At 34.6% G+C, this 15,198-nt stretch overlaps 2 protein-coding genes across 2 annotated transcripts; both read left to right on the forward strand.

Annotated features, from left to right (window-relative positions):
- The first annotated feature begins 824 nt into the window (after positions 1-824).
- LOC128183902 (tripartite motif-containing protein 2-like) lies at positions 825-6,115 on the forward strand. Its single transcript, XM_052853121.1, has 2 exons — positions 825-862; positions 3,138-6,115. Exon 2 carries the CDS (start codon positions 3,161-3,163, stop codon positions 4,811-4,813), a length of 1,653 nt encoding a protein of 550 aa, XP_052709081.1. The 5' UTR covers positions 825-862; positions 3,138-3,160; the 3' UTR covers positions 4,814-6,115.
- Positions 6,116-8,898: 2,783 nt separating this feature from the next.
- Positions 8,899-14,788, forward strand: LOC128183904 (uncharacterized). Its single transcript, XM_052853124.1, has 12 exons — positions 8,899-9,045; positions 9,232-9,381; positions 9,573-9,652; positions 10,501-10,572; positions 10,930-11,194; positions 11,495-11,620; positions 11,721-11,794; positions 12,533-12,604; positions 12,769-12,934; positions 13,221-13,330; positions 14,092-14,185; positions 14,569-14,788. The coding sequence occupies exons 1-12, from the start codon at positions 9,018-9,020 to the stop codon at positions 14,772-14,774; spliced, it is 1,443 nt and encodes a 480-aa protein (XP_052709084.1). The 5' UTR covers positions 8,899-9,017; the 3' UTR covers positions 14,775-14,788.
- Positions 14,789-15,198: the final 410 nt, after the last annotated feature.

Below are 15,198 nucleotides of genomic sequence, written 5' to 3' on the forward strand. Positions count from 1 at the left end.
GTCAAGATTTATCTAATAAATCTTGTACAATTAAAAATAAATATACAAGCAAAGAACTGAAATAGTGGAGTGCAACAAAGGTGATCAACAATTATTTTATCCAATTTACCATAAAACCCCACATTTTTTTGCTTTTATTCATGCCTGGTCACCCTTATATTATACCCTTTACACTCATTCAGTACCCCCCCCCCCCTTATTTTGAAAATGACAGCCACTCCCACCCTCAAATTTACATTTGCAGTATTAATTTTACTTCTAGTGTTTTAAAATGTTATATCTGCTCTTTTCATTATGAAATAATTAACCTTTTTCAATTTTTAAGCTACAAAACATTTAAAAAATCGGGTCCCTATAGGGAAAAGAGTACCAATTCATTTCCCATAGGGCTCAATGTTATCCTAAACCCACCTGGCTAGTTTGCTATTATACTTACAGGTCGTGACATATCCTTGGTCACATTTGAAAGTTCATTCCAAGCACTAACACAAAATCAATAGAAATACATAGGGTCCCATGGTGTTTATAGGTCAAAATTGAGCTTGTTTACAACTTACAGCGATCCGCAGCAAATAAATCCAAGTCCCAAAATTGACACCCACCCCCTATTTTAACCCCTCTTATTTCTTCACTTTTTGCAGTACTTCTTGAATCCATCATTCATTTTAAACAGTGATAAATTTACTTTGAAATAATCATTATTTCAGCAATAAATTCATTAATCTCAGCGAGATTCGTCGAGACTGAAATTTTTTTGACGGACGTCTCTTCGGAAGAGACGTCCGTCAAAAATTTTTCAGTCTCGACGAATCTCGCTGAGATTAGGACATTGTCGTCATTTTGAGTTGTAGGCCTTTGTGAGGTGCGTAGATTGTTAAACGTATCAATGTTATTACTGATTGTTGAAGATTTATTGTAATCTAATGCTATAACAGAGTCTGCGAAATTATTTGCCTAAACTGTACCAGTTTATGAATAACGTTAGTTTTGAGAGAATGTCTATGGAACGCCATAGCTGCCTTATGTGCCTATTTCATGTGAAGATGGTGCTTTATTATATTATGCTGTGGTTATTTAACTGATGTGAAGATGGTGCTTTATTATATGAAGATGGTGCTTTATTATATGAAGATGGTGCTTTTTTATATGAAGATGGTGCTTTATTATATGAAGGTGGTGCTTTTTTATATGAAGATGGTGCTTTATTATATGAAGGTGGAGCTTTATTATATGAAGATGGTGCTTTTTTATGTGAAGGTGCTTTTTTATGTGAAAATGGTGTTTTATTATATGATGGTGCTTTTTTGCATAAAGGGTACCCTCATTGTACGGATAACTTCCCCTACAGTTCTCAAGATAAGAAGTTGTTCTTTTGCAGATCAATTGTACTCATATTAGATGTGTGCATATTGCTAGGATTTTGATTTCCGATAATTTTTTGGGGAAAAAACCCAGCTTTTGAACTTAGTCATTTTTTTGGCAAAATATTGCATATAGGGTACTCCATTTCACTTGATACGGGTTGACATGGATTATGGATACAGTTCACATAAATGAAAACCCAGTTTGCTTTCACATTGACAACTTTTCACTTGTCTTAAAATTTCGCTTGATTCTTCATGTTTTAAAGACCCATTCACTGTAAATATTAAAATTTGTTGGCCAGGCATAGTCATCGATTTTCTTCTTATTTTGTATTTTGATACCCTTTGGTGAATTGAGATGCAAGACCACTTTAAACGGTTGTTATGGGGACCGGTTGGCATTGTAACAGAAGCAAACGATTAAAGATTAGCATAAAAAATATTGTGAATTTAAAATTATTGAAATAGTTTAATAGTGTTACCATGGTAACTAAAGAACACATCAAAAATACTATTTTTTTTATTTTATTCGAACTTAAATAGCTTTTGATGTAAAAAAATTAAAATCTTGTCCCGACAACAAAATAATATATATATATATATATATATATATATATATATATATATATATATATATATATATATATATATATATATATATATATATATATATATGAAATCCGTTACACCGAATGAACCTATCAAATTTAATAAAGCTACTTCTTTCCAAACTATTTTATTTTCATAAAAATTAAAATTTACTAAAGGATGAAAATATTGACAATGACAGTAAATGTATACTTACAATTGGCATGGTTCATGTAAGTTTTAATAGTATATAAATCTATTGATCATATATTCAACAGAATATAGAAACACTGAACATAATTGTTTAATTCTATGCATAACAGGGAAGTAACTTCATTAAAGTTAAGAGCTTTATATTTCCAATAGAAACCGGTGCTGTTGTCTAATAGTAGCCGTAACATAAGTTCTTTGAAGTAAAATCTTTACAGTTCTTTAATAAATGATTAAAATGGGAAATTCTGAACAGCAAACTGTATAGAGTACTAATATCAAGTAATCTGTGGCTTCAATTTCTTAGAGTTATCTTTAAATATGGTGCAATCAAGTTCAATAGACTAGTTTGCTTGGACAAGTGTCCAAATCGATGACATTTAATCGCTTAGTTTAATGGAAATTCTTTATTTTATAGAAAAATAGACTGATATTTAAATTTGTGTTTTGTTCCGTAAAGGTTGTCAACTACTATACTAAGCTAAAATATTTCAATATAAGGGCATTTCGTTCAATGTGCGAAGAAAAGTACTTACTATATTGGCCATTTTTTTTCAGCTAGTAGCCGTATAATTTTCGAATAGAGACAATAACTGCATTATTTTTACCAATAGCAGCCATTTAGGTACTACTCCGTGTGTTTGGAGTTAAAGCTAGCAGTGCTTGCCGACATTTGTATATTAAATGATATTGTCCTACATGTCCTGCGGACCTGGTTTAACAGGTTGGACCAATCACCCAAATTGGTCACCATAGCCTGTTTGGGATATAATGTCTCAAATAGTCAGTCACATTCTTTAAACAAGTTACATCTATGAGAAATTTTTGTTTTTAAAGAATTTAAATGTCTCCCTGTCATTTCAGCTCTAAAGTGTCCTGTTTGCAACAAGAATAATATATTTCTTTAAAAAATACCAGTTTTATAAGAAATAGTCAAATGGACAAAAAACTAAAAAAGTCTTTTTATTTTTTCAGAACATGAGTAAAAGTATCTGACCATGGACAAGCGCTGGGCCCAGGATGTGTTACGGTGTCGTCTCTGTGAGACCCAAGGCCCCCCTATGTACTGTGACATTTGTCACATACATCTGTGTAAAGCCTGTGTGGGGGAACATCTCTCTGATCTATCCAAAGAACACAAAGTGCTGCCATTTGAAAAGAGAAGATCTACTCCTAAACGTCCAAAACACTCCACAAACATAAGTGTACTTTATTGTAAACAATGTGACATTCCTATTTGTACAACATGTCTTTCCTCTGAAGAACACAGTGGCCATAAATTTATTGAAATATCTAAAAACATTGACAGCAAGAAAGAAATAATTCAGAAAGATTTACAAGAACTAGAGAAATCCATTTATCCCAAATACAAAGAGATTGCATCCATTAACCAAGTCCAAAAATCTGCTCTGAATGAAAACTCTCAGAAATTAACAACAGAAATCGACAAACATAGAGAAGACTTGCACAGAGAAATAAACACCATTATCAGAAACATGAAATCTAACATGGAGGAAACGGACACCAAACACCTGGCTGTCTTAGACAAACAGGAAGATGAAATTAAACACACCATTTCTGAAATCATACAGACCATTACTGAACTGAGGATGTTACTGGACTCCAATGATGTCAGCCGTGTCTCTGCCTACAAATCCAGGAATGATGAATTCAGAAGATTGCCTCCTAAACTCACAGTGTCCTTACCAAGTTTTACCCCTCAGAAGATCAACAAAGAACAGCTTTATCAACAGTTTGGTTCTCTGTCAGCGTCATCTATCAAAACAGAAGAACATGGCTACACCATGGAATCTCCCGGTGCTGAGTCCTCTCCCCCGGACAGACCGCTCATTGATGTACCACGGATCATGACACAGATAGACACAGAGTGTGGAGGATTAGACAGTGTGTCCTGTCTGAGTGATGAGGAGATGTGGACGTGTGGTTGTAATGACAACATCATGAGACTGTACAACCTCCGTGGGGAACTAGTGAAGTCAGTCAAAACCAAGTCAGGGAACAATCCAGGGGACATAGCAGTGACAAGGAGTGGGGATCTAGTTTATACTGATAACAATGATAGAACTGTGAACATAGTGAAGAATAAAAAGATAAAGACAGTGATCAGACCACGGGGGTGGAAACCTCGCCGTGTCTGTAGTACCTCCTCTGGTGACCTCCTGGTTGTCATGTACAGTGATGATTATAAACAAACAAAAGTTGTGTGTTACTCTGGCTCCACAGAGAAACAAAGTATTCAGTACGACGACAAAGGACAACCTCTCTATTCATCTGGTGGATACAGTAAATACATCAGTGAGAACAGGAACCTAGATATCTGTGTGTCAGACCATGACGCCCGTGCAGTAGTGGTGGTCAATCAGGCCGGGAAACTCCGGTTTACCTACACTGGTCCTCCCTCTACTACCAAGGGATCATTTCGTCCATACAGCATCACAACAGACAGCCAGGGTCGGATCCTGACAGCAGACTTTAACAACCACCGTATCCACATCCTGGATCAGGACGGACAGTTCCGCCGCTACATTGACAACTGTCATTTACAGGATCCATACGGTTTATGTGTGGACACCAGAGACAACCTCTTTGTGACTGACAGAGGTAAAGTGAAGAAAATACAGTATGTCTAGAACATTACACAGCAGTGTAACATTGTTTATATGTATTACATGTTGACAAACTGACTGTCTGTATATATAAAACATGTATTAGCATAAAGATAAACAATTATATTATATAATAGAGTCATGCATATAAAAATAAACATCCATTTAGTTCATGTCAACAATATCATTGTTTTGTTTATCATGTTTATACATCATAATAACAAACTGTTTTAGTGTAGTGATTGTATTGTCAATGAATTAAATGTTTATACATTTAATGTCTAAACAAACTGTGTACATTATAAGAATACAATCAGAGAAACCTTGTTTGGTATTTGTCAAAGAAATCAAAACATTTTAATGTTGATAAATATCTGTAAAAATCTTTTTTAGCACTCCTTTATCATGTTTATATTAAGTTATGAGTTAATTTCAATCATTTTAATAAGAATAGCAGGCGCGTAGCTAGGCGTACGCAAGTACGCAAGTGCTTCCATATCATTTTCAGAAAAGAAAAAAGAAATAAATTAAAAGAATAAAAATAAAATTTAAATAATGCTGATTAATGAAAACTTTCTTTTAGGAATAAAAATTAAACTAAGCCGCTGTTATCTCAGAATTTGCTGAGAAATAGCGCAGACGACTTGCCTTTCTTTTTCAATAAATAAAAAAGAAATTGCTCTTCTGTTATATTCTTATATTATTTGCATGCAATTCTATAGCCTCAGTGATCGTGACAATGATTATGAATAGATTATCGAGATCGAAATAACGGAATCTTAAAGTTTAAATATATGAGTATTTATGTAGACAAAAATGTTATAGACCATTAGGAGAGAAAGCACAAGACTTTTTAGATATCGAATAAATTGATTAAATTAATTACATTATAAATAAGGCACTACTTTTTTTTCTTTATTGTTAATATTATGATGATGAAGTAAGCATTTTACACATTAAAAATTGGGGTTATTTTGATGAAACTTCTTTTTCTAGATACTCCAAATTAAGTGTTTGAAATGCCAAAAACTCGCCATCTTCCGGGCGTTCTGGGCCCCAACCATGGCTTCGCTCCGTACCCATTGGGGGGGGGGGGGGGCTCAAGGCGGCCCCCAAATCCCCTGCCTTAGTTTGCTTCCACAATAAGGAAGCCTTAGCTACGCCCCTGAATAGAAATATAAATCATACATTTTCTTTTCTCAAAGCAGATAAACTGAAGGTACCACATTTGTTGAACATTTGAATGGTGTTTATTTGATCTTTGTCCATTAAGATTTCTGTCACAGAAGATTGAGTAACTTTTGTTTCTTACACTCTAGTAATAAACCCTGCAGTTGTACATTGTGTACTCTAAATAATGTGTTATTATGTCTAATAAATGATTTGTAAACAACTTTGTTAATTGGTTTTAATTAAATTTTCTTTGACCCCATCATTTTAAATATTACAGCATTAAAATTTTCTTTCAGATTCAAAGGAATAGAGCAAAATGTCTGAATATTTGCGTGATCTGGTAAAAATTGTTAAGACTGAAACATTTTTAAATTCTCCTCAGAAATTGAAACGGTGTTGTTTGTTGCAACATCGGAGATGTAATGCCCCGTTTTCTTTATCAATGATTATGTTCCCTTTAGGAAGTGTGCAATCTACTTAGATTGTAGGTATTATAGGTGGGTAGATGATGTCGTCAATCCTTGTATACAGGCTGACCGTTGTTATAGCATGTCCAGTTCAAAAGGTCAATTGGTCAGTAGATTATGTCAACAAGAGTATTGTCCAATCGACGTCTCTTGAGCATTGGTTGACAGTCATCGATTCCGACGATGTTGGTAAACATTATTAGGATTAAACATGCTGACAAGACGAAGGGTGCATAATAAGGTCAAAGGTCACAAGGAGACGAAGGGCGAATAAGATGACGCAATGACTATTGATTTCATTGTTAAATACATTTCAATTTATTAAAACTGCAGGATTTTAGAAAAGAGACAGTCTAATTTTTTTAACAACGCGAAATTTTGATTGTGATTGAGCCCAAGTAAAATTTTAAGCGAAACCACCGACATTTCATCTGCGCTAGCAAAGCGTTTCTGATCCGCTGACTTTTTAGGTCACCTTAGTCACGCGTACGTTTGCCGTTATTATTCGTGTGTCGTGGTGCGACGTGCGTCGTTCATCGTCTGTCGTCTCTAAAAAAAAAATATTTTTATATTCTTTTTAAAAACTGTAACGCCCATTTTTTCTTCGGTTAAGAGCAACTCTAGGTTAAGAGGAAAGATATACTTAACCAATCCAGGGGCCTCATGGAGGGGGCCAAAATTTGAAGAAAAAAAATCTTGGAAGTTCTTCTCTACTCTCACACATATATAAAAAAAACTAAATGGATGGTTATGGTGTCCATGAACTCTTCTACCAAGATTGTGAAATTCATGGCCCCTGTGTATGGGGTTCAAATCTTAGGGCGGGGCCAATATATGTCCATATAAAATGATTCTTATTACATTATGAAATTCACTTCCCATGGGACACGAATTCAGGCTGTTTATTATTTAAAAAAAATTCAGGGGTGGTATGTGAACATATAGTGAACATGTATTTTTTTTAAAGTTACTTTAGTAACTCGGATATTCATCTTGCTATTGTCCGCTCTCCTTCCCACTTTTTATGAATCGACATTTGGGTTGATAGACTCCAAAATGAAGCTCAAAATGCAAACATAGAACAACATGAAAGGTATATTCAAGGGCTATAGTATTCCAGTGACCGCAAAGACCGGTGGGCCTCTTGTTTATTTTCCTGAAACGTTTGGTGGAATGTTTTGCTACGACAAAAAATATTAATGTAAAGTAATCATTGCGTCAAGCATCGGTTTAATTACATTTTACATTTTTTTTATTCTTTAATATCAAACAATTAAAAGCATGAAATATTCGGCTTTGAGTTTCTAAAATGTGACATTATTTGAAGACATTGATATGCATATTACTTAAGAAACTGAAAATTAGCAGGATTTGATAATAAGCCGTTTTTCAAAATAAACCACCTATTTTTTGCACTAAAAATTACTCGAAAATAGAGCAAAAAATAGCAAATATATGCCAGTCATGACAGTGCTATTTAGGAAAGAAACATGTAGTGTATTTTTACATGCAAGATATTGAACACAGTATTATTTTAATTATTTTATTTTCAAAATTCCATGACATTTATGATTAGATTTAAGATAAAATTACTACATTTTTAATTAGGAGTAGGTCTAGTAGTCGCCATTACTAAAAGCTCACTGTTTTAAAGATAGACAAGCAGAATTAAAGACACAAACATTTTCATTTAACTCTTACAGATGTTTAGCTGGATATTATAGAACAAACAAGTAGTTCACAATCTATCGATTACGATTTATTGGTTTCATATTAAGCCGTGGTTTTGCTCTCGTCGTTTCCGGTATTTTGTTTGGATAATAAGCCGTGAATTGAAAATTAAAAGGTTTTGAAAAAAGGCCCCCAATTTTTTACCAAAACTCAAAAAAAGGCTCGGCTTATTTTCAAAGTTTTATGTTATGTTTTTTTAATAAAATGCTAATAAAAGGATATTTTGCAAAATATACAAAGTTGACAACGTAAATCTGATGAAAATGTCCATTTTTTAAAAGTATTTTTAGGCACGGAGAATTGCATCGAAATTAAAGGGGACATCCATACCCCAAAAAAATCTTCAAGTGCAAACAAAAATAATTTAAAAATCAAAATTGATATTTGGTGGTGGGGGGGGAGGGGTAGTTATTTACTGTTGAAAACTTTATTACAGTAATTTATATCACGCTTTTTGATGTATAATTTCAATACATTTTCTTAGAGTTACAGAAAAGTGGAAGGACAATTTTTTATATGCTAGTATTATGTAATTTGCTAAAAAAAAAAATCGTGCCCTACCCCCTCGCGTTGCTACATGCCTTATACTTACTTTTCAATTTCTTACAGTGTATATTTTCTTTTATGAGTTTTTACCCAACCATCTTCTTCGCCCATCTTCTTAGTGTTAATGTTGCAACGATGCTTAACAACGATTCAGTATTTGATAGTATTATTATCATCGAAGACATTCGGACATAATTCAGTACATACATGTACATACTCAGTATACCATTGCGAGACTACGGGACGATCGTGTCTGGTATTATCCGAAAGTCGTTCCCAGATAGATAAGCCATTCTTTCACATTCACTGACATGGCAGGGAAGACGATATATTGGATATGTAAGAATAGTTTACGTACATTGTGTCTGTACATTTACATAACAGATAAACGAAATGCAAAATACCTGTAAAATGTTCTGTCTGTTAAATGAATAATTGTTATCAAAAACATCTTTATATCTTGAATACCTTTACAATATTGTAAAACTGTTTGGGTTTTTGTTTCCTTTAAATTACGGTCTCCAGTTGGACTAACGTCGTGTCTGATAGCTGGAGTAGCCTCTCAGGCGTGTGATGACGTAGATAGCCAGGTGTGTCAGGGGTTCGCCTCCAAGACCAACGTCTGCTCAGATCCATGTCTTTCGAAATTGTGTCCAAGAATGTGCAACACTTGTCGTAAGCCCCCCCCCCCTCTCTCTCTCTCTCTCTCTCTCTCTCTCTCTCTCTCTCTACGTGTGTCATACCTTGTACACATAGATCATGCATCTGTTTAAGTGCATTTGTTTACACCAGAAGTGAAAATCTAATGTAGAGACGAACTCTCAAGACAATCTCCTCTGTTATTTTGTATAATTTGTATCCTTAAGCTTACAAGTGCTACAACTGTGACGGCCTTTCCTCGCCCTCTCTCTGCAACATCACACAGATCTGTCCGGACAGGAATTACGTAAGCAAGCCTTCAAGTATAATGTAATATTCCAACAAATTATGATTTAGATATCTAAAATCAAGAAACATACATTTTATTTTATAATTCTACCTCAAAGCAATAAAAAGCATAACGATTTAGAGGTTGGCAATTAATCTAACAAAATGCAGGTGAGTTTTACCATACCAAGATGACAATTATGATCAGTGAATTAAATGTTAAACGGTTGAAATTGATTGTACAGACCAATCATTAGCAAACTAGCTTTCTAGAATAGTCACGCTCATGAACTCTAAAAACGCATGTGACGCAATTTCGACACTTAATTGAAACAAAAATTTTAAAATGTCTAGTTGTAATGCTCCATTAACGTTTAATTTGGACGGTTGTGTATGATCTATCTTTTTTGAATTCAGTTTAAATAGAGGTTAACACCAAGCAATGTCATCTATTTGTTATCATAACTACGCTGTTTTGAGTAAAATCACTCGATAAGATTTTGAACAGCAGCAAATAAAATATTGCATTAGCAGTAAAGTTAAATTTTGTTAAATGTTGTTACTAAATTAAAATTTTATGGCAGGTTATTTAACAGCGAGTTACAAACTTTTGTCATAAAAAACCACACAAATTTTGGGAGATCATTAGATCCATTCCCACCAAACATTCGCGTCACAGTTGGCATTGATACAATCAATGCTCCATTTTTCATTCATAGATAGGCGTTGGTATACATGTGGCAAGAGATAATGAGATAATGAATACCTTAGATGTTTATGTTATCTTTAAAAGTTGGGTCTATACTTTCCTGAGTACTAGTATTAGATTTTCCTTTGACTATTTTCCTTCTTTTTCTCTTGTTTTAGTCCTGCATTGTGACAGAAAGTCTGGGATCCGATTTCTCGATCACTTATCGGCAGGGATGCGCCACTCAAGATGTAATATATTTTAATTAATAATTTGCATTAATAACCGTAACATATTTAGGTCATAGAGGTATAAATCACACTTTATTTCCATAGAGAAAATTAAATTTTATTTCATATTGCCTTAAGAATTCAGGCGCCAGAGTTAATGGAGTACTCGTGTACTTAAGAGTATATTGAACGATTGTAGAACCCTACTGGATTAAATACCCATACATTTCGAATGAAATGTAAGAAGCATCTCAGTATCTACTTTGTCATCATCATATATGGTTAATTACAACCATATTCTTGTACTATATTGTGCAAAGAATGTGTATTTGTAGCGATAACAAAATTCGAATACAGTTTACTGTTTCCATTGTATAGGTTTGTACCCGTCTATTTGGAACCCCTGGCGGCGCTCCGACAGTAATTGGGAAAAGGTCGAACCTTAACGGCGAATGTTGTCAAAACGATCTTTGTAACAACAACCGTCCATTCAGAAAGAGGCAGGTAAATCCCGGTATGACTACAATGAGACCACGAACGACAACTCCTGTGTTTCTCCCAATGACGTCAACACCACCGATGATGATGACAGATACAAAGACACCTCCGCCAATGATGACGACTGTGATGACATCATCTGCACGTAAGCATCTTTAACAGAACATTTGAATTAGGGTGCTAATTCATAACGCTGGAACCAGTTGCGATACATTTACTCTACTTACATTAAAATTTAAAATCCAAATATTAGCTCTACCAAAAGTTTTGGTCTGATTGGAAACAAATTTCATCTACAAAACTATTTTATAGTAGATTTGGGAAAACTTGTTCACATATTCTTCGGACCTTGTTTTAGAAACTTCCTTTAAGGTTTTGATAACAGATATTTTACCTTTTCCCCCACTATTCAATGGTGTATCTATTCGTTTTTTGTTACAACTAGCAATGACGTCATCAATCTGTGACGATGTTGACCAGGCTTCCTGTCAGCTACTTGCCACCATTCGTAGAGACATGTGTAATGATGATTGTATTGTAAAAGCCTGTCCAAGAACATGCGGCAAATGCGGTGAGTTCTAATACATTGATTGAAACAAAAGTTGTTGGATTGTTGATGGTGTTGTTTAAGCCGGAACAGGTTCTGATGAGGACCTTTCTGTTATGTCTAGCTGAATGTTACTCCTGTGATCATGTGTCAAGTCCTGCAAACTGCACTAACCACGCCGTCTGTGAACCAGGAGAGGTAAATATGGAACTCTGTGTGTATCTTTGTCTCCACAAGTTAGACATTGACAATTTTAGTCATTGGCTAAGGTGCGCGGGGATTTCCAACGTTACTTCTCCGTTTTTTTCTAAAGGTTAAAGAAATCTTTTTTTTGTTTGTTACATGCCTCGTTCGTTTTGAGCTCTTGGAAGTTTATCAGGATTGCCCTAAATTGATGTTTAGTTTGTTCCTTTGAAGTTTCTAAAATGAAAATAACGATAGTCGACACCAAAAAAACTTATACAACAGTAACTTTGCAAATCCTCCCCCGTATTGGGATTGAATTCTTGAATGTTACAACACCGATATTGGTTTCAGACCAATTTATTAATATTTGAGGGCAAACATTCAATCGGCGATATTTTTGTTCAAGAACTTTGGTAATTTGAATTTCAAATGTTTTTCTTTCGTGAAGACCATATTGCCATATTGCAACGTGGACAGAGCATAAATATTAAGTTTTTTTCTTAATTTCTTGTATATCCCTTTATTTATTTCATAAACTGCATTAGTTGAGTTAAATATATTTTATTGACTATTTAATGCCAAAAAAGGATCGGACCCAAGTTCTAAAAACTTAGATAGTTCACTCCTTGTATACTTGAAATATAACATGCTGAATATTCCTAAACATTGAACCTTCAGCTGAAATAACCATTTTCGTTTTAAATTTATATACATATGTCGTATCTAGTTCTTTCTCGCTGTTTGTGATAGAAATGCTACGTCTTGAAGACACTCAGTTTCAGCGGTGAACAAGGATACAAACTGGGATGCATGCTTGACAGCGCAAGTATATGTTACATAATATAACCCCAATAACAATCCAGAAGAACTTTAACATATACATGTTATATAATGTCTAACAAGTTATTCCGATGTTTTAAGTAATTTACGAACATCATGCAGAATTGATACGTATCTTAATCGAAAGACTTATTTCCTTGGTTTAGGTGTGCAAGCAGTTTAACACTCAGGCAGGTAACGTGTTTGGTAAGAGGAATGACCCCGTGGAACTATCTGTAGATGGTGACTGTTGTACAGGAGATCTCTGCAATCACGTGGCCCTGACCCATGGGACGGGGACCGGGTTCACTACAGTGGCGCCACCTACTGGGGGTAATCAAAAGTGGTTCTTGGCGGAAATTAACATAACGATACAATATTAACTTCTACTTTCGTTTCCTTTTATCGGCTGCAAGATTTTGTGTTTGTGTTAGATATTAAGATGTGCGTGCAATGAGAATGAGAATTGAGACGTAGTTTTTCTTTATTTGATAGAATACTGTTTTATTTTGTATTATTAGTAGAAGAAATGAAAAGAAGATTTCAAATTTGTTTTAATTCAATTTTCCAAATGATTTTTATATAAATTCCAGTTTATCTTTTAAATGTTTTTGAACAGCTGGATGCAAATATACAGCTGCTAACCACCATTGTCCCTCGGGATTCCATGTGATAGACGGTAAATGCATGATGGTTGGTATGGTGCAGTACACATACTCACAGGCGCAGGTAAAAATGGGCTGGCTGGTCTTGAAAACATGTCACCTTATTTCACCTATCTTCTTCGTGTCGGCTGGCACATTAGCCTTAATACACTGCCTCCACCCGCCTCTTACTTTCTGCCAGCTATACTACCCGAGTTGTGACCGCCCTTGTTCGCTACTACTTTTCTATGTTTTTGGTAGACCTCTTTTCTCCTTCTTTCTGTTTGCCATGTCATTGCAGTGTTCTCCATCCTTAATACATTGTCAATTGGAGCTAATTCTCCCTTGCTTTGTTTTCTTTTTTTTTCTTTTTTAGCGGGGGGGGGGGGGGGGGGGTATCCAAGTTGATGGTTCAGTTTCTTCATTCTGACTAGATGAGAATATTTTTTCTAAATAATGTCTGTGTCTGCATTTATTATCTCGTTATACAAATCAAGTCGTTTGTATTTAATTTACTTGCAAATATTGTTAATGGATTTCCTTTTCACCATTTTACACTTTTAATTCATAAAATCTATATCTATTTTTGGATATTAAAGTGTTTGTCGAGCTACGGTTTTCTTGCATATTGTTGTCCGAAACGAACAAAACACACAAATAACTAAAAAGAATTAAGACATGTATATTTGGTTACAGATTTTTTTATGGGACAATTGTTCCCAAAACTATGAATCTTATTGACTACATTGAAACTAATGTTCAAGAATGTTAATGAAACAGCGGAATCACGCAAGGATGAGTAAAAATATTTTCCGGTTTGTAGTTGACTCTTGATTTTCTTTTCAGGCTTATTGTCAAAACCACTGCTCTATCTTGATTGAGAATTTCTCCAACAGAGACGCGTCTGCGATCTCCTATTTCATTCAGTCACAGTTACGTGGTGAGAACTTTTGAAAAGTGACATGTGTTAGAACGATGTTTTCAATTAAAACCATATGTGTCTTAATACGTGCTAGGAATAAAATGCAAATTTAAAAAAAGACATACAAACGATCGAACATCAAAGTAGTACATGCTTGACGATTGTATTTAATTGTGACGTTTTGCTTTTGTTTTCTGTCAAGTGTGGGGTTTTTTTATTCTGTTACTTAGCTACAGTAGGCATAATAAGTTTGCAATAATAATATGTTAGCTTTTTTTTAATTTAAGTACAATATTTTAATTTATATTTGGTTACTCTAACCGTGATGTAACCTCTCTCTTTATGCTTACTGAAAAAGGGCAGTTTGTTTCATCTTGCCAACTAATTATTTACTTACTTAGGTCGTTCCAGTTATGTATATATTGGAGCTAGAGACGCAAACCACGATGGAAGTTACACGTGGAACCAGGCTGGTACTGAGGTAGCCCACTCTTCTACTCAAGTCCTCGGCAGATACTGCCTCACCTTCTCCGCCATAACTAAAGGAGTACACCCGGTCACGTGCTCCACTCACCACTACTTCCTGTGTCAGGCACAATTCCATTAAAATATGAACGACTCTTTAACCATTTTCCTTACTCAAAGCGTCTTTTTGTGGTCTATACGTCATAGTATACTAACTTTAGATTTAAGGTCAACTGTGTCAATTTTGACACAATTAATGTTGTGCTCAGGTGACCAATAAGACCTACAAGCCTTAAGTAATGGAAAGTAATGAAGACTAGCTGTTTGAAATTCATTTTTTCTAGAATATGTGTATCATGCCTGAACGTTTGAAGTCTAAATATGAATTTGCTATATTGAAAGGGGGGGGGGGGGGTTCTATCTATTAGAGTTAAAGTGTCTCAAATAAATTCTTTGAGAAAAAAATCGCCGGTTTGAATACAAATGTACCAGATGCACAAGTTAATTTGTGTTTGATTGTATTTTTGTCTATTTAACAGGTAATAATCCCTATTTTGGATTATTTT

Source organism: Crassostrea angulata, chromosome 5, assembly GCF_025612915.1.
Source record: "Crassostrea angulata isolate pt1a10 chromosome 5, ASM2561291v2, whole genome shotgun sequence".
NCBI lineage: Eukaryota > Metazoa > Mollusca > Bivalvia > Ostreida > Ostreidae > Magallana > Magallana angulata.

Excerpts from the sequence above, each read along its gene's own strand:
- LOC128183902 (XM_052853121.1), top strand. The coding sequence starts at position 3,161 with ATGGACAAGCGCTGGGCCCAGGATGTGTTACGGTGTCGTCTCTGTGAG.
- LOC128183904 (XM_052853124.1), top strand. The coding sequence starts at position 9,018 with ATGGCAGGGAAGACGATATATTGGATAT. Across the intron at positions 11,621-11,720 it reads AAGAACATGCGGCAAATGCG|CTGAATGTTACTCCTGTGAT; the intron begins GTGAGTTCTAAT and ends TGTTATGTCTAG. Across the intron at positions 12,605-12,768 it reads TGGGATGCATGCTTGACAGC|GTGTGCAAGCAGTTTAACAC; the intron begins GCAAGTATATGT and ends TCCTTGGTTTAG.